Below are 20,358 nucleotides of genomic sequence, written 5' to 3' on the forward strand. Positions count from 1 at the left end.
TGTTTGCTTTGAAGAATGTATGTGAGAAATACTTAGAAAAGCAAATGGATTTGTATGTAGCATTTATGGATCTGGAGAAGGCATATGATAGAGTTGATAGAGATGCTCTGTGGAAGGTATTAAGAATATATGGTGTGGGAGGCAAGTTGTTAGAAGCAGTGAAAAGTTTTTATCGAGGATGTAAGGCATGTGTACGTGTAGGAAGAGAGGAAAGTGATTGGTTCTCAGTGAATGTAGGTTTGCGGCAGGGGTGTGTGATGTCTCCATGGTTGTTTAATTTGTTTATGGATGGGGTTGTTAGGGAGGTGAATGCAAGAGTTTTGGAAAGAGGGGCAAGTATGAAGTCTGTTGGGGATGAGAGAGCTTGGGAAGTGAGTCAGTTGTTGTTCGCTGATGATACAGCGCTGGTGGCTGATTCATGTGAGAAACTGCAGAAGCTGGTGACTGAGTTTGGTAAAGTGTGTGAAAGAAGAAAGTTAAGAGTAAATGTGAATAAGAGCAAGGTTATTAGGTACAGTAGGGTTGAGGGTCAAGTCAATTGGGAGGTGAGTTTGAATGGAGATAAACTGGAGGAAGTGAAATGTTTCAGATATCTGGGAGTGGATCTGGCAGCGGATAGAACCATGGAAGCGGAAGTGGATCATAGGGTGGGGGAGGGGGCGAAAATTCTGGGAGCCTTGAAGAATGTGTGGAAGTCGAGAACATTATCTCGGAAAGCAAAAATGGGTATGTTTGAAGGAATAGTGGTTCCAACAATGTTGTATGGTTGCGAGGCGTGGACTATGGATAGAGTTGTGCGCAGGAGGATGGATGTGCTGGAAATGAGATGTTTGAGGACAATGTGTGGTGTGAGGTGGTTTGATCGAGTAAGTAACGTAAGGGTAAGTGAGATGTGTGGAAATAAAAAGAGCGTGGTTGAGAGAGCAGAAGAGAGTGTTTTGAAATGGTTTGGTCACATGGAGAGAATGAGTGAGGAAAGATTGACCAAGAGGATATATGTGTCGGAGGTGGAGGGAACGAGGAGAAGAGGGAGACCAAATTGGAGGTGGAAAGATGGAGTGAAAAAGATTTTGTGTGATCGGGGCCTGAACATGCAGGAGGGTGAAAGGAGGGCAAAGAATAGAGTGAATTGGAGCAATGTGGTATACCGGGGTTGACGTGCTGTCAGTGGATTGAATGAAGGCATGTGTATGGGGGTGGGTTGGGCCATTTCTTTCGTCTGTTTCCTTGCGCTACCTCGCAAACGCGGGAGACAGCGACAAAGCAAAAAAAAAAAAAAAAATATATATATATATAATATATATATATATATATATATATATATATATATATATATATATATATATATATATATATATACATATATATATCTTTCTCTTTTCTTTCTTTCAAACTGTTCGCCATTTCCCGCATTAGCGAGGTAGCGTTAAGAACAGAGGACTGGGCCTTTGAGGGAATACCCTCACCTGGCCCAATTCTCTGTTCCTTCTTTTGGAAAATTAAAAAAAAAACGAGAGGGGAGGATTTCCAGCCCCCCGCTCCCTCCCCTTTTAGTCGCCTTTTACGACACGCAGGGAATACGTGGGAAGTATTCTTTGTCCCCTATCCCCAGGGAAAACATATATATATATATATATATATATATATATATATATATATATATATATATATATATATATATATATATATATATATATATATATATATATATATATATATATATATATATATATATACATATATATATATATATATATATATATATATATATATATATATATATATATATATATATATATATATATATATATATATATATATATATATATATATATATATATATATATATATATATAGGCTAAGAGTAAATGTGAATAAGAGCAAGGTTATTAGGTACAATAGGGTTGAGTGACAAGTCAATTGGGAGGTAAGTTTTAATGGTGAGAAACTAGAGGAAGTGAAGTGCTTTAGATATCTCTGAGTAGATTTGGCAGCGGAGGGAACCATGGAAGCGGAAGTGAATCAATCGGTGGGGGGAAGGGGTGAAAGTTCTGGGAGCGTTGAAAAATTTTTGGAAGCCGAGAACGTTATCTTGGAAAACAAAAATGGGTATGTTTCAAGGAATAACATTTCCAGCAATGATATATGGTTGCGAGGCGTGGGCTATAGATAGAGTTGTGAAGAAGTGGGTGGATGTGCTGGAAATGAGATGTTTGAGGACAATATGTTTTGTGAGGTGGTTTGATCGAGTAGGTATTGAAAGGGCAAGAGATATGTGTGGTAGTAGAAAGAGTGTAGTTGAGAGAACAGAAGAGGGTGTTTTGACATGGTTTGGTCACATGGAGCGAATGAGTGAGGAAAGATTGACAAAGGGGATATATATGTCAGAGGTGCAGGGAACGAGAAGTGGGAGATGAAACTGGAGGTGGAAAGATGGAGTGAAAAAGATTTTGAGAGATCGGGGCCTGCACATGCAGGAGTGTGAAAGGCGTGTAAGGAATACAGTGAACTGGAACGATATGGTATACTGGGGTCGACGCGCTGTCACTGGACTGAACCAGGGCATGTGATGCGTCTGGGGTAATCCCTGGAAAGTTTTTTTGGGCCTAGATGTGGAAATGGAGCTGTGGTTTCAGTGCATTATACATGAGAGCTAGAGAGTGAGTGTGAACGTATGTGGCCTTTGTTGTCTTTTCTCGCGATACCTCGCGCACATGCGGGGGGAGGGGTTGTCATTACATATGTGGCGGGTTGCTGACGGGAATGAAGAAAGGCAGATAGTATGGATTATGTACATGTGTATATATGTATATGTCTGTGTGTGTATATACATATGTATACGTTGAGGTTTGTAGGTATGTATATGTGCGTGTGTGGACGTGTATGTATATACATGTGTATGTTGGTTGGTTGGGTCATTCTTTCTTCTGTTTCCTTGTGCTACCTCGCTATCGCGGGAGACAGCGACAAAATATATGAAATATATATAATATATAAAACCTCGTTCCCAAACATCATTTATTCTCTCTAAAGTTTGATAATGCTCATTTATCCCAACTCTTATTTGCCCTCTATTTGAACCCTTGCACCTCCCTGTTGACCTCTTGCCTCTTTCTTTTGTACATCTCCAAGTCATTTGGACTCCTTTCTTGTAGGTATCGTCCAGACACCTCGCATTCTTCTCTCACTAACAACTTTACTTCATCATGCCACCACTCACTACCCTTTCTAATCTGCCCACCTCCCACCTATCTCATTCCACTTGCATATTTTGCACATGCCATCACTGCTTCCTTAGATACATCATATTCCTCCCCTACCCCCTCTCGTCATTTGATCTCACCTTTTGCTATTGTACACTCAATCTCTCCAGGTACTTCCTCACGCAAGACTCCTTTCCAAGTTAACTTACTCACCACTCTCTTCTCCCAAACATTTTCTCTTCTCTTTTTTTGAAAATCTCTACAAATCTTCACCTTTGGCTCCACAAGATAATGATCAGGCATCCAAATAGCTGCCATTCTCTGCACAATAACATCGGAAAGTCTCTCTGTTACATGCCAATCAAAGTACACGTAATCTAAAGCTTTAGAGCGAATACAATGATAATTTGGAATTATGTAAATAACGTGCGTAAGACAAGAGAGCAAATGGAAACGTCTGTGAAGCGGGAAAGGGGGAAGTGATAACAAGTAGCGATGAAATGAGAAAGAAATGGGATGGGTATTTTGAAGATTTGTTGAATGTGTTTGATGATAGAGTGGCGGATGAAGGGTGTTTTGGTCGGGGTGGTGTGCGAAGTGAGAGAGTCTGGGAGAGTGGTTTGGTGAAGATAGTACAGGTAGTGAACTCGTTGCGGAAGATGAAATATGGCGAGGCGGCGGGTTTGGATGATATTGCAGCGGAATTTATCAAGAAAGAGATGACTGTGTTTCTGACTGGTTGGTAATGATATTCGTTGTAATTATGGATCATGTTGAAGTGCATGATGATTGCGGAATGCATACTTATTACCACTGTACAAAGGCAAATTGATAAAGGTGAGCGTTTAAACTATAGAGGTATAAGTTTGTTGAGTATTCATGGGATTTTGTATGGGAGGGTATTGATTGAGAGGGTCAAGGCATGTACAGAGCATCAGATTGGTGAGGAGCAGTGTGGTTCCAGAAGTGGTAGAGGATGTGTGGATCAGGTGTTTGCTTTGAAGAATGTTGTGAGAAATACTTAGAGAAACAGATGGATCTTTATATGGAGTTAATGGATCTAGAGAAGGCTTATGACAAGGTGAATAGAGATGCTTAGTGGAAGGTCTTAAGAGTATACGGCGTAAAATGTAAGCTGCTACAAGCGGAGAGAATGTTTTATGAAGAATGTAAGGCATGTGTACGAGTAGGAAGAAAGGAAAGTGATTGGTTCCCCGTGAATGTCGGTCTGCGGCTAGGGTGTGTGATGTCCCTATGGTTGTTATTTTGTTTATAGATGTCGTGGTTAGGAAGGTAAGTGCAAGAGTTTTGGAGAGAGAGAGAGAGAGAGAGAGAGAGAGAGAGAGAGAGAGAGAGAGAGAGAGAGAGAGAGAGAGAGAGAGAGAGAGAGAGAGAGAGAGAGAGAGAGAGAGAGAGAGAGAGAGTATGCAGTCACTTGGGGATTAGAGGGCCTGTGAAGTATCAGTTGTTTTTCGCCGATGATATAACACTGGTGGAGGATTCGACTGAAAAACTGCAGAAGTTGGTTACTGACTGGAAAAGTGTGTGAAAGGAGAAAGTTGAGAGTGAATGTGAATATGAGCAAGGTTATTAGGTTTAGCAGGGTTGAGGGACAAGTTTATATGGATGTTAGTTTGAATGGAGAAAAATTAGAGGAAGTGAAATGTTTGAGATATCTGGGAGTGGACATACCAGCGAATTTAACCATGGAAGCGGAAGTGAGACATGGGGTGGTGTAGGGGATGACGGTTGTAGGAGTGATGAATAAAGTGTGCAAGGCGAGAACGTTATCTCGGAGAGCGAAAATGGGTATATTTGAAGGAATAATAGTTCCAAGAATATTATATGGTTACGAGGCATGGATTATAGACAGGGTTGTACGGAGGAGGGTGGGTGTGTTGGAAATGAAATGCTTGTGGACGATATGTGGTGTGAGGTAATTTGATCGAGTATGCAATGAAAGGGTGAGAGATGTGTGGTAATCAAAAGAGTGTAGAAAAGAGTATGAGGAAATTACCATCGCACAATCACTAACCCCCACAAACATTTACCAATACTGTGTCTATTTCCTATGTAGAACTGTAATTGTTGGCTGATTGGGGTAACACGTTTTCGGGAAAATATCATACTATATCATTATATACCTAGAGAGAAGGTTGTACAGGCAGTTTAGAAGGTATGAAGAGGGAAATAGCGGAGGTTGAGTAGTTAAAGCACTCAACAATGTCACTGCGCTGTTCGGGTGTGGTAGCCAGGGAAGCAGAGAGTGGTAACGGTGAGGGAAAAGTGTAGTGACCAGACCAGAAGGGAGGGACAGTGGTGAGGGTGGTGTAGTCGTCAGAAATGGAGGATGTAGTTGTGATGAAAAAGTGTGTGATGACAAGGAAGGGATGGCATGGTGGTGGTGAGGGAGGATGTATAACTCAGGGTGGAAGGCGGTGGGGGGGGTTGAGAACGATGTGATAGCGAGGAAGATAATTGATTTGGGAGTAGGATATGGTAGCCAATTGAGAGGGCATAGATATGCCGAGAAAGGATGTGGTAGGCAAGGGAGTAAGAAATGATGTTCAGAGAGAGTTTGGTGACTAGAGAGGAAGACAATAGCTTTGGGAGGAGGATGTGTTAGTCAGGGATTAATAGCGTGATGGTGGTGAGAAGGGGTGTCGTAGCCAGTATGGGAGGGAATGTCTCTGGTGAGGCAGAGTTTGGTGGCCTAAGTGTGAACGAGTGGTGATAGTGAGGCAGGGTGTGGTAACCCTCCGCAGGAGTGTGTAGACAAGGGACTTCAGGGCCTTCAGGGATTCTCATAGAATAATCAGAATGCTGCCCTGACCTATCTGCTGACCTGACTTGCCTACTGACCTGACGTGTTTCTAACCTCTTCACTTTGCTGACCTGTATTGTCTACTCTACTTTTATTCGTGCAAATATTTTTGTTTTGTACATAGGTTGCGTGGGCTGGGTGGAATGTTGTCAGGGACGGGTGGGCGGTCAGACGAAACTTCGTGCAGTGTGCTCCAGCTGGTCTTTGTGTGGAGTGATGATATTCTAACGACTTCCTCCATCACTAACCCGGCCAGTGATGTTGACACTTGGTTCAGGAATCCAGTTTTGCATGAGGGCGCCCCAGCTGTAGAAGAGAGCGGAGTTCAGTGAAGCCTCTCGTCTACCAAACCTCCACGACAACGTTGACTGCAGCAGCCAGTGGGCAGTGGCCCAGCACAGAGTGCTCACACTCAGTAGGAGCCATATTATCCCTGGGGAAGGTTATGAAGAAAATATGACTTGGAGGACGGTCTGTCACGTACAGGGAATATCTTTCAAGTATAAGGAATGTCCAACACGTACAGGAAAGGTCTGCAACAATACAGGGAAGTCTCTCACGTACTGGAAGGTCTTGTACAAGACAAGGAAGATCTGGCACAAGACAGTGAAGGTCTGGCACAATACAGCAAAGTTCTGACACAATACAGGGAAGATCTGAGACAACAGAGATAAGGTCTGCCACGTATTGGGAAGGTTTGTGATGTACAGGGAAGGTCTACACGTACAGGAAAGGCCGGGCACAACATAGGGAGGATCTGGCACAATGCGGGAAAGGTCAAGTTCTATACAGGGAAGGACCGTCACGCAGAGGGAAGGTCTGTCTCTTACAGAAAAGGTCTATCACGTACAGGGAAGGTTTGGCACAATTCAGGGAAGGTCTGGCACAATACAGGGGAGGCGTATATCAATGCGTTGAAGGTGAGGCACAACAGAGAGAATGTCAGGCACAATACATTGAAGAACTGGCACAGCAGAGTGAAGATCTGGCACACTACTATGAAGACCTGGAACAATACAGTGAAGGTCTCGAACAATGCAGGGAAGGTCTTGCATAATAAAGGAAAGGGCTGTCACAATAGAAGAAAGATCTAGTACAATACAAGGAAGATCTTGTATGATACAAGAAAGGTGTAGCAAAATACAATGAATGTCTGGCACAATGTATATGTATATGTATGTATATATATATATATATATATATATATATATATATATATATATATATATATATATATATATATATATATATATATATATATATATATATATATATATATATATATATATATATATATATATATATATATATATATATATATATATATATATATATATATATATATATATATATATAGATATATATATATATATATATATATATATATATATATATATATATATGTATATATATATATTTTTTTTTTTTTTTTTACTTTGTCGCTGTCTCCCGCGTTTGTGAGGTAGCGCAAGGAAACAGACGAAAGAAATGGCCCAACCTCCCCCCCCCATACACATGTATATACATACGTCCACACACGTAAATATACATACCTACACAGCTTTCCATGGTTTACCCCAGACGCTTCACATGCCTTGATTCAATCCACTGACAGCACGTCAACCCCGGTATACCACATCGCTCCAATTCACTCTATTCCTTGCCCTCCTTTCACCCTCCTGCATGTTCAGGCCCCGATCACACAAAATCTTTTTCACTCCATCTTTCCACCTCCAATTTGGTCTCCCTCTTCTCCTTGCTCCCTCCACCTCCGACACATATATCCTCTTGGTCAATCTTTCCTCACTCATCCTCTCCATGTGCCCAAACCACTTCAAAACACCCTCTTCTGCTCTCTCAACAACGCTCTTTTTATTTCCACATATCTCTCTTACCCTTACGTTACTCACTCGATCAAACCACCTCACACCACACATTGTCCTCAAACATCTCATTTCCAGCACATCCATCCTCCTGCGCACAACTCTATCCATAGCCCACGCCTCGCAAACATACAACATTGTTGGAACCACTATTCCTTCAAACATACCCATTTTTGCTTTCCGAGATAATGTTCTCGACTTCCACACATTCTTCAAGGCCCCCAGAATTTTCGCTCCCTCCCCCACCCTATGATCCACTTCCGCTTCCATGGTTCCATCCGCTGCCAGATCCACTCCCAGATATCTAAAACACTTCACTTCCTCCAGTTTTTCTCCATTCAAACTCACCTCCCAATTGACTTGACCCTCAACCCTACTGTACCTAATAACCTTGCTCTTATTCACATTTACTCTTAACTTTCTTCTTCCACACACATTACCAAACTCAGTCACCAGCTTCTGCAGTTTCTCACATGAATCAGCCACCAGCGCTGTATCATCAGCGAACAACAACTGACTCACTTCCCAAGCTCTCTCATCCCCAACAGACTTCATACTTGCCCCTCTTTCCAAAACTCTTGCATTTACCTCCCTAACAACCCCATCCATAAACAAATTAAACAACCATGGAGACATCACACACCCCTGCCGCAAACCTACATTCACTGAGAACCAATCACTTTCCTCTCTTCCTACACGTACACATGCCTTACATCCTCGATAAAAACTTTTCACTGCTTCTAACAACTTTCCTCCCACACCATATATTCTTAATACCTTCCACAGAGCATCTCTATCAACTCTATCATATGCCTTCTCCAGATCCATAAATGCTACATACAAATCCATTTGCTTTTCTAAGTATTTCTCACATACATTCTTAAAAGCAAACACCTGATACACACATCCTCTACCACTTCTGAAACCACACTGCTCTTCCCCAATCTGATGCTCTGTACATGCCTTCACCCTCTCAATCAATACCCTCCCATATAATTTACCAGGAATACTCAAAAAACTTATACCTCTGTAATTTGAGCACTCACTCTTATCCCCTTTGCCTTTGTACAATGGCACTATGCACGCATTCCGCCAATCCTCAGGCACCTCACCATGAGTCATACATACATTAAATAACCTTACCAACCAGTCAACAATACAGTCACCCCCCTTTTTTAATAAATTCCACTGCAATACCATCCAAACCTGCTGCCTTGCCGGCTTTCATCTTCCGCAAAGCTTTCACTACCTCTTCTCTGTTTACCAAATCATTTTCCCTAACCCTCTCACTTTGCACACCACCTCGACCCAAACACCCTATATCTGCCACTCTATCATCAAACACATTCAACAAACCTTCGAAATACTCACTTCATCACCTTCTCACATCACCACTACTTGTTATCACCTCCCCATTTGCGCCCTTCACTGAAGTTCCCATTTGCTCCCTTGTCTTACGCACTTTATTTACCTCCTTCCAGAACATCTTTTTATTCTCCCTAAAATTTAATGATACTCTCTCACCCCAACTCTCATTTGCCCTTTTTTTCACCTCTTGCACCTTTCTCTTGACCTCCTGTCTCTTTTATACATCTCCCACTCAATTGCATTTTTTCCCTGCAAAAATCGTCCAAATGCCTCTCTCTTCTCTTTCACTAATACTCTTACTTCTTCATCCCACCACTCACTACCCTTTCTAATCAACCCACCTCCCACTCTTCTCATGCCACAAGCATCTTTTGCGCAATCCATCACTGATTCCCTAAATACATCCCATTCCTCCCCCACTCCCCTTGCTTCCATTGTTCTCACCTTTTTCCATTCTGTACTCAGTCTCTCCTGGTACTTCCTCACACAGGTCTCCTTCTCAAGCTCACTTACTCTCACCACCCTCTTCACCCCAACATTCACTCTTCTTTTCTGAAAACCCATACAAATCTTCACCTTAGCCTCCACAAGATAATGATCAGACATCCCTCCAGTTGCACCTCTCAGCACATTAACATCCAAAAGTCTCTCTTTCGCACGCCTGTCAATTAACACGTAATCCAATAACGCTCTCTGGCCATCTCTCCTACTTACATAAGTATACTTATGTATATCTCGCTTTTTAAACCAGGTATTCCCAATCATCAGTCCTTTTTCAGCACATAAATCTACAAGCTCTTCACCATTTCCATTTACAACACTGAACACCCCATGTATACCAATTATTCCCTCAACTGCCACATTACTCACCTTTGCATATATATATATATATATATATATATATATATATATATATATATATATATATATATATATATATATATATATATATATATATATATATATATATATATATATTATCCCTGGGGATAGGGGATTAAGAATACTTCCCACGTATTCCCTGCGTGTCGTAGAAGGCGACTAAAAGGGGAGGGAGCGGGGGGCTGGAAATCCTCCCCTCTCGTTTTTTTTTTTTTTTTTTTTTTTTTAATTTTCCAAAAGAAGGAACGGAGAAGGGGGCCAGGTGAGGATATTCCCTCAGAGGCCCAGTCCTCTGTTCTTAACGCTACCTCGCTATCGCGGGAAATGGCGAAAAGTATGAAAAAAAAAAAATATATATATATATATATATATATATATATATATATATATATATATATACCATTTTAGAAAGTTAATACAAGGAGGGGAGGATTTCTGGCCCCCCGCTCCCGTCCCCTCTAGTTGCTTTCTACGACACGCGAGTGTTTTAGATATCTGGGAGTGGATCTGGCAGCGGATGCAACCATGGAAGCGGAAGTGGATCATAGGGTGGGGGAGGGGGCGAAAATTCTGTGGGCCTTGAAGAATGTGTGGAAGTCGAGAACATTATCTCGGAAAGCAAAAATGGGTATGTTTGAAGGAATAGTGGTTCCAACAATGTTGTATGGTTGCGAGGCGTGGGCTATATGGTTGTTGAGTATTTCTGGCAAATTATATGGGAGGGTATTGATTGAGAGGGTGAAGGCATGTACAGAGCATCAGATTGGGGAAGAGCAGTGTGGTTTCAGAAGTGGTAGAGGATGTGTTGATCAGGTGTTTGCTTTTAAGAATGTATGTGAGAAATACTTAGAAAAGCAAATGGATTTGTATGTAGCATTTATGGATCTGGAGAAGGCATATGATAGAGTTGATAGAGATGCTCTGTGGAAGGTATTAAGAATATATGATGTGGGAGGCAAGTTGTTAGAAGCAATGAAAAGTTATTATCGAGGATGTAAGGCATCTGTACGTGTAGGAAGAGAGGAAAGTGATTGGTTCTCAGTGAATGTAGGTTTGCGGCAGTGGTGTGTGATGTCTCCATGGTTGTTTAATTTGTTTATGGATGGGGTTGTTAGAGAGGTGAATGCAAGAGTTTTGGAAAGAGGGGCAAGTATGAAGTCTGTTGGGGATGAGAGAGCTTGGGAAGTGAGTCAGTTGTTGTTCGCTGATGATACAGCGCTGGTGGCTGATTCATGTGAGAAACTGCAGACGCTGGTAAAGTGTGTGGAAGAAGAAAGTTAAGAGTAAATGTGAATAAGAGCAAGGTTATTAGGTACAGTAGGGTTGAGGGTCAAGTCAATTGGGAGGTGAGTTTGAATGGAGAAAAACTGGAGGAAGTGAAGTGTTTTAGATATCTGGGAGTGGATCTGGCAGCGGATGGAACCATGGAAGCGGAAGTGGATCATAGGGTGGGGGAGGGGGCGAAAATTCTGGGAGCCTTGAAGAATGTGTGGAAGTCGAGAACATTATCTCGGAAAGCAAAAATCGGTATGTTTGATGGAATAGTGGTTCCAACAATGTTGTATGGTTGCGAGGCGTGGACTATGGATAGAGTTGTGCGCAGGAGGATGGATGTGCTGGAAATGAGATGTTTGAGGACAATGTGTGGTGTGAGGTGGTTTGATCGAGTAAGTAACGTAAGGGTAAGAGAGATGTGTGGAAATAAAAAGTGCGTGGTTGAGAGAGCAGAAGAGGGTGTTTTGAAATGGTTTCGTCACATGGAGAGAATGAGTGAGGAAAGATTGACCAAGAGGATATATGTGTCGGAGGTGGAGGGAACGAGGAGAAGAGGGAGACCAAATTGGAGGTGGAAAGATGGAGTGAAAAAGATTTTGTGTAATCGGGGCCTGAACATGCAGGAGGGTGAAAGGAGGGCAAGGAATAGAGTGAATTGGAGCGATGTGGTATACCGGGGTTGACGTGCTGTCAGTGGATTGAATCAAGGCATGTGAAGCGTCTGGGGTAAACCATGGAAAGCTGTGTAGGTATGTATATTTGCGTGTGTGGACGTATGTATATACATGTGTATGGGGGTGGGTTGGGCCATTTCTTTCGTCTGTTTCCTTGCGCTACCTCGCAAACGCGGGAGACAGCGACAAAGTATAATAAAAAAATAAAAAAAAATGAATATATATATATATATATATATATATATATATATATATATATATATATATATATATATATATATATATATATATATATACATTTTTTTCTTTTTCTTTCTTTCATACTATTCGCCATTTCCCACGATAGCGAGGTAGCGTTAAGAACAGAGGACTGGGCCTTTGAGGGAATATCCTCACCTGGCCCCCTTCTCTGTTCCATCTTTTGGAAAATTAAAAAAAAAAAAAAAAAAAAAAGAAAAAAAAACGAGAGGGGAGGATTTCCAGCCCCCCACTCCCTTCCCTTTTAGTCGCCTTCTACGACATGCAGGGAATACGTGGGAAGTATTCTTTCTCCCCTATCCCCAGGGATAGGGGAGGTCCGGAGCTAATGTGGAAGATTCATGATCATATATACATATATATGTATATATATTGAGTTGGAGATGTACAAAAGAAAGAGACAGGAGGTCAAGAGAAAGGTGCAAGAGGTGAAAAAGAGGGCAAATGAGAGTTGGGGTGAGAGAGTATCATTAAATTTTAGGGAGAATAAAAAGATGTTCTGGAAGGAGGTAAATAAAGTGCGTAAGACAAGGGAGCAAATGGGAACTTCAGTGAAGGGCGCAAATGGGGAGGTGATAACAAGTAGTGGTGATGTGAGAAGGAGATGAAGTGAGTATTTTGAAGGTTTGTTGAATGTATTTGATGATAGAGTGGCAGATATAGGGTGTTTTGGTCGAGGTGGTGTGCAAAGTGAGTGGGTTAGGGAAAATGATTTGGTAAACAGAGAAGAGGTAGTAAAAGCTTTGCGGAAGATGGAAGCCGGCAAGGCAGCAGGTTTGGATGGTATTGCAGTGGAATTTATTAAAAAAGGGGGTGACTGTATTATTGACTGGTTGGTAAGGTTATTTAATGTATGTATAACTCAAGGTGAGGTGCCTGAGGATTGGCGGAATGCGTGCATAGTGCCATTGTATAAAGGCAAAGGGGATAAGAGTGAGTGCTCAAATTACAGAGGTATAAGTTTGTTGAGTATTCCTGGTAAATTATATGGGAGGGTATTGATTGAGAGGGTGAAGGCATGTACAGAGCATCAGATTGGGGAAGAGCAGTGTGGTTTCAGAAATGGTAGAGGATGTGTGGATCAGGTGTTTGCTCTGAAGAATGTATGTGAGAAATACTTAGAAGTTACAAATGGATTAGTATGTAGCATTTATGGATCTGGAGAAGGCATATGATATAGTTGATGGAGATGCTCTGTGGAAGGTTTTAAGAATATATGGTGTGGGAGGCAAGTTGTTAGAAGCAGTGAAAAGTTTTTATCGAGGATGTAAGGCATGTGTACGTGTAGGAAGAGAGGAAAGTGATTGGTTCTCAGTGAATGTAGGTTTGCAGCAGGGGTGTGTGATGTCTCCATGGTTGTTTAATTTGTTTATGGATGGGGTTGTTAGGGAGGTGAATGCAAGAGTTTTGGAAAGAGGGGCAAGTATGCAGTCTGTTGTGGATGAGAGAGCTTGGGAAAGTGAGTCAGTTGTTGTTCGCTGATGATACAGCGCTGGTGGCTGATTCATGTAAGAAACTGCAGAAGCTGGTGACTGAGTTTGGTAAAGTGTGTGAAAGAAGAAAGTTAAGAGTAAATGTGAATAAGAGCAAGGTTATTAGGTACAGTAGAGTTGAGGGTCAAGTCAATTGGGAGGTAAGTTTGAATGGAGAAAAACTGGAGGAAGTAAAGTGTTTTAGATATCTGGGAGTGGATCTGGCAGCGGATGGAACTATGGAAGCGGAAGTGAATCATAGGGTGGGGGAGGGGGCGAAAATTCTGGGAGCCTTGAAGAATGTTTGGAAGTCGAGAACATTATCTCGGAAAGCAAAAATGGGTATGTTTGAAGGAATAGTAGTTCCAACAATGTTGTATGTTTGCGAGGCGTGGGCTATGGATAGAGTTGTGCGCAGGAGGGTGGATGTGCTGGAAATGAGATGTTTGAGGACAATGTGTGGTGTGAGGTGGTTTGATCGAGTAAGTAATGTAAGGGTGAAAGAGATGTGTGGAAATAAAAAGAGTATGCTTGAGAGAGCAGAAGAGGGTGTTTTGAAATGGTTTGGTCACATAGAGAGAATGAGTGGGGAACGATTGACCAAGAGGATATATATGTCAGAGGTGGAGGGAACGAGGAGAAGTGGGAGACCAAATTGGAGGTGGAAAGATGGAGTGAAAAAGATTTAGAGTGATCGGGGCCTGAACATGCAGGAGGGTGAAAGGCTTGCAAGGAATAGACTGAATTGGAACGATGTGGTATACCGGGGTCGACGTGCTGTCAATGGATTGAACCAGGGCATGTGAAGCGTCTGGGGTAAACCATGGAAAGTGTGTGGCGCCTGGATGTGGAAGGATAGCTGTGGTTTCGGTGCATTATTACATGACAGCTAGAGACTGAGTGTAAACGAATGGAGCCTTTGGTGTCTCTTCTAGCGCTACTTCGCACACATGAGGGGAGAGGGGGTTGTTTGTTCCATGTGTGGTGAGGTGGCGATGGGAACAAATAAAGGCAGACATTATGAATTATGTACATGTGTATATATGTATATGTCTGTGTATGTATATATATGTATACATTGAGATGTATTGGTATGTGTATTTGCGTGTGTGGATGTGTATGTATATACATGTGTATGTGGGCGGGTTGGGCCATTCTTTCGTCTGTTTCCTTGCGCTACTTCGCTAACGCGGGAGACAGCGAAAAAGCAAAATAAATAATAAAAATATATATATATATATATATATATATATATATATATATATATATAGATAGATAGATAGATAGATTGATAGATAGATAGATAGATAGATATAGATAGATAGATACAGATATTATGTTTGGTATATGTTTAACTGTAGTGAATCATTCTGTTCCGTCTTTAGTAGAATAATATATCAATATAGCGAAACTATATTTATGACATGTAAATCCGTTATCAACAGCGCACGAAATTCTTTGGGAAACACGTATTTCTCTCAAAAGTATCTCATCTAGTGATAACGTCTTACATAATGTCAGGTAATGGCATTGTCTTATAAGAAATTAAACCAATGTTCATAGATATCTTTACTATTTGTTAAATAAGAGTTTTTAGCTATCAGTAATTAGATAATCCCCCAGCGTTAATAACACTACTAAGCATGGGCTTCATGCAGGTCACCAGCCACTGTGTCAACACGTGTCCCTCTGGTGCTCTAAGCTCCTCCCAGGCCAACACTGTACTGTTGACCATGGCTTCTCGGCTGCTCTGCATGATGTTGTGTCGGACACACCTCCTGCTCATCGCTGCCCAAATGTGTTGTGTGGAGCTGACGTCAGGAGTTTGTTGAGGATAATAACCTAAGCTCCTGATGGTCTTCACACCAGGAGTTGACCATACTTGGTACGTGTATGGGACTGTTGTCCCGTGCGAGGCGAGATGGCGTTGCATCACAGAACATAAGCGACCTGGCCGAATATAGAAGCACATCTTCCAACACCCCACATACTTCACACATGTGACCCGTCGCTCACCCACACGCCCGGGCGTGTTGCCAGATACCACCTGCCTAAACCTAACCAAATAATCGAGCAGATAAGTTGCCACTCCTGCCATCAACTCTCACATGCTCCACATCACGTGGGTCAAAGCACATCGAACGCCATCGTGATTGGCATATGAAGCAAATGTTTCAATAAGATAAACATTTTTCTAAACAGAACGTAGCAAAGCACAGTAGAGTACGACGTTGTGGCATTGCGCTATCAACATCATTTACTAATGAGATCACAACAATATATGAGAATGATGATAGGTGGTAGTGTATGATGATCCTGTACTCTATACTAAATGATAACACGGTAATGTTTATTTATATATTAAGGTACTGGAGTAATGTGATCCGACAACATGATACACACAGGAAGTTGTAGAGTTTTGACAATGTATGACTTTACATGGAATTATTTGGTGTAAATATTTCCTTGCATTGAATGTATTTTGTTACGGGAATAGATGAGACAAAATCACACGGAGTCAGAGAGAGAGAGAGAGAGAGAGAGAGAGAGAGAGAGAGAGAGAGAGAGAGAGAGAGAGGGGAGAAAGATTTTCACCTTATGTTTATCCTGCCACCACAACCACGACGCCCAGGCATCGTCTGTTGAGAAAGATCGCAGAACCTGTGAGTTATGTGGGCATATCGTAGGCCATACTCCACACACAGCTCTATATTGAGTTCCGTCTTTCCAGGTCATCATGCCAGTATAGGGCCATGCGGGCCATTGGTGTGATGTGTTACTGACTGTCTGTTGTGTGGCACACCAGAGCTGTTGTTGTGCACGTCTGGTGGTTGTGGAGGTAAAGGATCACGACTGGTGGCAGCTGTGATGGTCCTGTCTTGCTCAGGTGTCGTGCAGTGAGGGAGGGCCACCACTTCCTCCCCATTCCTTGCTGGTGCCAGGATCAGCAAGTCTCCTGATCCACCAAGCGACTGTGTCATGACCAAACCCTCGTGTCGTCTCCTTGTTACCGAGACCTATGTCGTGAAGGGCAGTGGTGCTGCCTCGTGTTCCTCATGGCGTCTCTATAGTCATCATCAATCTCATGGGTGCGCTTGACGTCCTCGTCTCGTAGTGTGCATCAGAAACGTCTTCAGCACGAATCATGAGATGATACGCCACATTCATATTTGTTACCTCATCAGCTGAGGTACGAATTATATCGTAATACAGTAAATCATAATGTCATTGTATTTATACATGGCATTATAATTCACCTCTAAATACTTGCCTATAGATGTGATATTGAATCATTGTGATTCGTATTACTTTCGAAGCGATTTGACTGTAACGTCAGGTCATGTAAACATAGTAAAGTTATAATCCTATTTGGCAACCCTTCTCTTAAGGCAGACATGTTATCTAAGGAGCATCAGGAAGTGGGGTTACACATGACGTTAATAGTCTTGTATATTGAGTCACGAATCATCTTAGCTCATTACGTTATGTGATGGTAGGTGGTATACTGCTGATATGATGGTCATCAGGGCCAAGAAGAAGGAAAGATGTAACTCAGTCGTGAAATACCAACTCAACCGGAGATTTTGTGCAGGTGGTATTGTGTTCATCTACAGATACATCAGGCCCAACGTGGCCGATACTTTTTAGTAGAATATACTTTACACGTTAGATAAACAGCCAAACTTGTGGCACTTAAGACATTGTTCTTTTACTAAGCTTACAGAGTCGAGGGATTATGTATCCGTAGTCATTATGAGAACAACTTTAGTGATGGGAAGTCTCATTTAGGTCAGAATTTAAAGGAAAAAACAAAGAAAATGAAATACGATGAAGGAAAGTGCGAAGACCAAAGAAAAAAAAGGAGGGGGAGACAGGTGTAGCGTAAGAAAGAGATGAAAAGTGTTTAATGTTATATATCTTACTGAATGCGTAAAGCTATTCAATTTATGACTTTAATTCAGTTCATTTCATAATTTATCATTTTACAGGATTAAGGGAAATTTGCTGCAACATTTCTAAGTATATGGCAAAATTAGTTCCCGACTTGTATATGATAAAAAAATTTAGATTAGAATAATGATATACAAAAATATTCTCATTGTTATGATCAAATAAACAAAAGTATTCAAAAGTTATCATAACTTAGGAAAAAATAGGATGAATTGTATGATGCTATGGGGCATGTTTCCAGAAGAGGAATGAGGAACTGACAATGTAATCTCTTATCCATTTCATTAAACAGTAAAGTTTGTCTTTGGAGTTCTGTACCTGTGAATGGTCTGATGATTGCCAGATGTTGTGGTAGAAGTCTTGGCTTAAGAGAGATTATTATAATGGTTTCCTGACTATAGATGATGGAGTACTGCACGACCTGGTGCCTGGTTGGTGTGAGTGTGAGAAGCAAGGAGAAGTCAGCCTGCTGGTGCTGGAGGGTGCCAACTGTGCCCGTCCAGTTGCCATTACTCAGCTCCACACCGAACTGGCCATCTATCGGCTCCCGCACCTCGTACCTGTATGATTGTCATCACTTGAATCATCCTACAGACGCACTCAAGTCATGTATTCAGAGGGCCTACTCAGGGAGAGTGTCCAAGAAGTACACCCACGGATCAAGGAACATGTGTGGCATCATGATGTTGTATGTGGCCTTGTGATCATCCTGAACACTTGGAGAAGGTGCTCAGGATTTTCCGGCTGGTGGACATAGCTTGACGATGACGGCATTAATGACCCTGGCAGTTAACAGACCCAAAACTCAACCAACCAAACAACTTAACAAACTGTTAAAGGATATATTTCTGGTTTGTTATCAGGAAGATATAACAGAGGGAGTTTACTTGGTAGTGATTCAACTGTTGCCAGTAACTTAAGATTATGTTTGCGTGATCGGTAATGCTTTCATATGACACAAAGACACTACGAAACTGCGTTCTGCTTCACATGACACTTACGTTACAGCAGTGCATTACATTTCACATGACACACATCACACTATCTCATGATGCTTTACACAACATACTTACATTAAAGTACTGCATGATTCTTCACATAACACACTTACATTACAGTACTACATGATGCATTACATGATATACTTACATTACGATATTCTCTCTCTCTCTCTCTCTCTCTCTCTCTCTCTCTCTCTCTCTCTCTCTCTCTCTCTCTCTCTCTCTCTCTCTCTCTCTCTCTCTCTCTCTCTCTCTCTCTCTCTCTCTCTCTCTCTCTCTCTCTCTCTCTCTCTCTCTCTCTCTCTCTCTCTCGTACGTGAAGTTAGCATGGGCAGCGAAGGCATTAAGCATCCTAGTGTCCAGGGAGTCCAATGGGGTGAGGGTGGTCCGTGGTGCCTGACTGGTCCGTATGAAGCTTGATAATGGAAAGGCGCTTAGAGCCACGATCTGGAACTGGTGACCATTGAAGTCTTCTGGTTCCTCTGAAAACGAAGAAAAACAAATATTTGTGTTAAATCTTTTATTCTATCTGAAGAAATTTGGTTCATTGTCGAAGAAATCATTCAGATAATTTAGGGACTTTATCAGTGGTTAAGAAGCTATGCTTTCTTTAAGGTTGAGGCCCGGGATGTCCCCCATCCAAGAATCTAATCTTATTCTAGTTATAATTTGACGGTTCATTCCACTGATCTTGGTCGACTTTCATTCTGCTCTCACGAGGGCAAGAAAATGACGATAAGGACAATATAGAATGGTTCAAAATCAATATGTATTTCCATATGTGTTTGCGAACTGGATTTCAGCTACTGATGGTGTGTGCTTTTGACTGGAATGTCCAATACTTTAATTGGATCTATATGCAAGGATATGTTGACGTAGAGCAATGCAGTCAGGTACATACGTAAGAAGAAGTCGTATCCAGTGTTGTTATGTTGTGTTGGGTTCCAAAAGGGTAGTAACTGGATGTCCTCGTCTCCATTGTTGCAGTACAGACAACGTCGGTAAACGTTCACGTAATGACTCCATCCTGAACACGAAGTAACGTTCCAGTGTAAACAACTTACACTGATAAAGGGAACTAGACTAGATATTGTAAGCAGACATCTGCTACGTAACTGACACCTAAATCATTAAGGAAACATGTTCCTCAGATGTTATGGCTTTCCTGTATTTCATCAAGAGTAGCAGACATATTTTTGAGACGGCTTGAATCCAATGTGTTGTGGACCATCACTACCTGTGTCATATGCTCGTGTCTTGAGCCTTGTGATGGGTGTGTGGGCCTCGTGGGAGAGGAGGGCAAGGTACAAGACATGGACGCTGTTGCGAAGACTAGGATGGTGAAGAACAGCCTCCATGTTGGAACTGTCACCCACTATCACTGTAAATGTTTCCGGCCACAACCACAGGTCTGTAGCCTCTAAAAATCTGCGGTTGATGATAAAGCTCTTGCCAATATATCATACTGCTGATAAGAAAGATAATGACATCATGGCATAATTCAGTAACACTCCTAGACTCCAGCATGTCTGATAGATATTGCGAAACCATCAATATTTAGTGCATT

The 20,358-nt window shown here is 41.7% G+C and overlaps 1 protein-coding gene across 1 annotated transcript in view; it reads right to left on the bottom strand.

Moving 5' to 3' along the window:
• The window catches only part of LOC139757344 (probable glutamate receptor), a 69,325-nt gene extending 49,176 nt beyond the window's left edge, over positions 1-20,149 (bottom strand). Inside the window, exons 1-5 of the mRNA XM_071677767.1 lie at positions 20,029-20,149; positions 19,693-19,818; positions 19,108-19,273; positions 18,109-18,350; positions 6,294-6,460 (exon numbers count right to left, since the gene is read on the bottom strand). Of these exons, the coding sequence (XP_071533868.1) occupies positions 6,294-6,460; positions 18,109-18,350; positions 19,108-19,273; positions 19,693-19,818; positions 20,029-20,149 (822 nt within the window). The remainder of the gene's footprint in view (positions 1-6,293; positions 6,461-18,108; positions 18,351-19,107; positions 19,274-19,692; positions 19,819-20,028) is intronic.
• Positions 20,150-20,358: the final 209 nt, after the last annotated feature.

Source organism: Panulirus ornatus, chromosome 25, assembly GCF_036320965.1.
Source record: "Panulirus ornatus isolate Po-2019 chromosome 25, ASM3632096v1, whole genome shotgun sequence".
NCBI classification, from domain to species: Eukaryota; Metazoa; Arthropoda; class Malacostraca; order Decapoda; family Palinuridae; genus Panulirus; species Panulirus ornatus.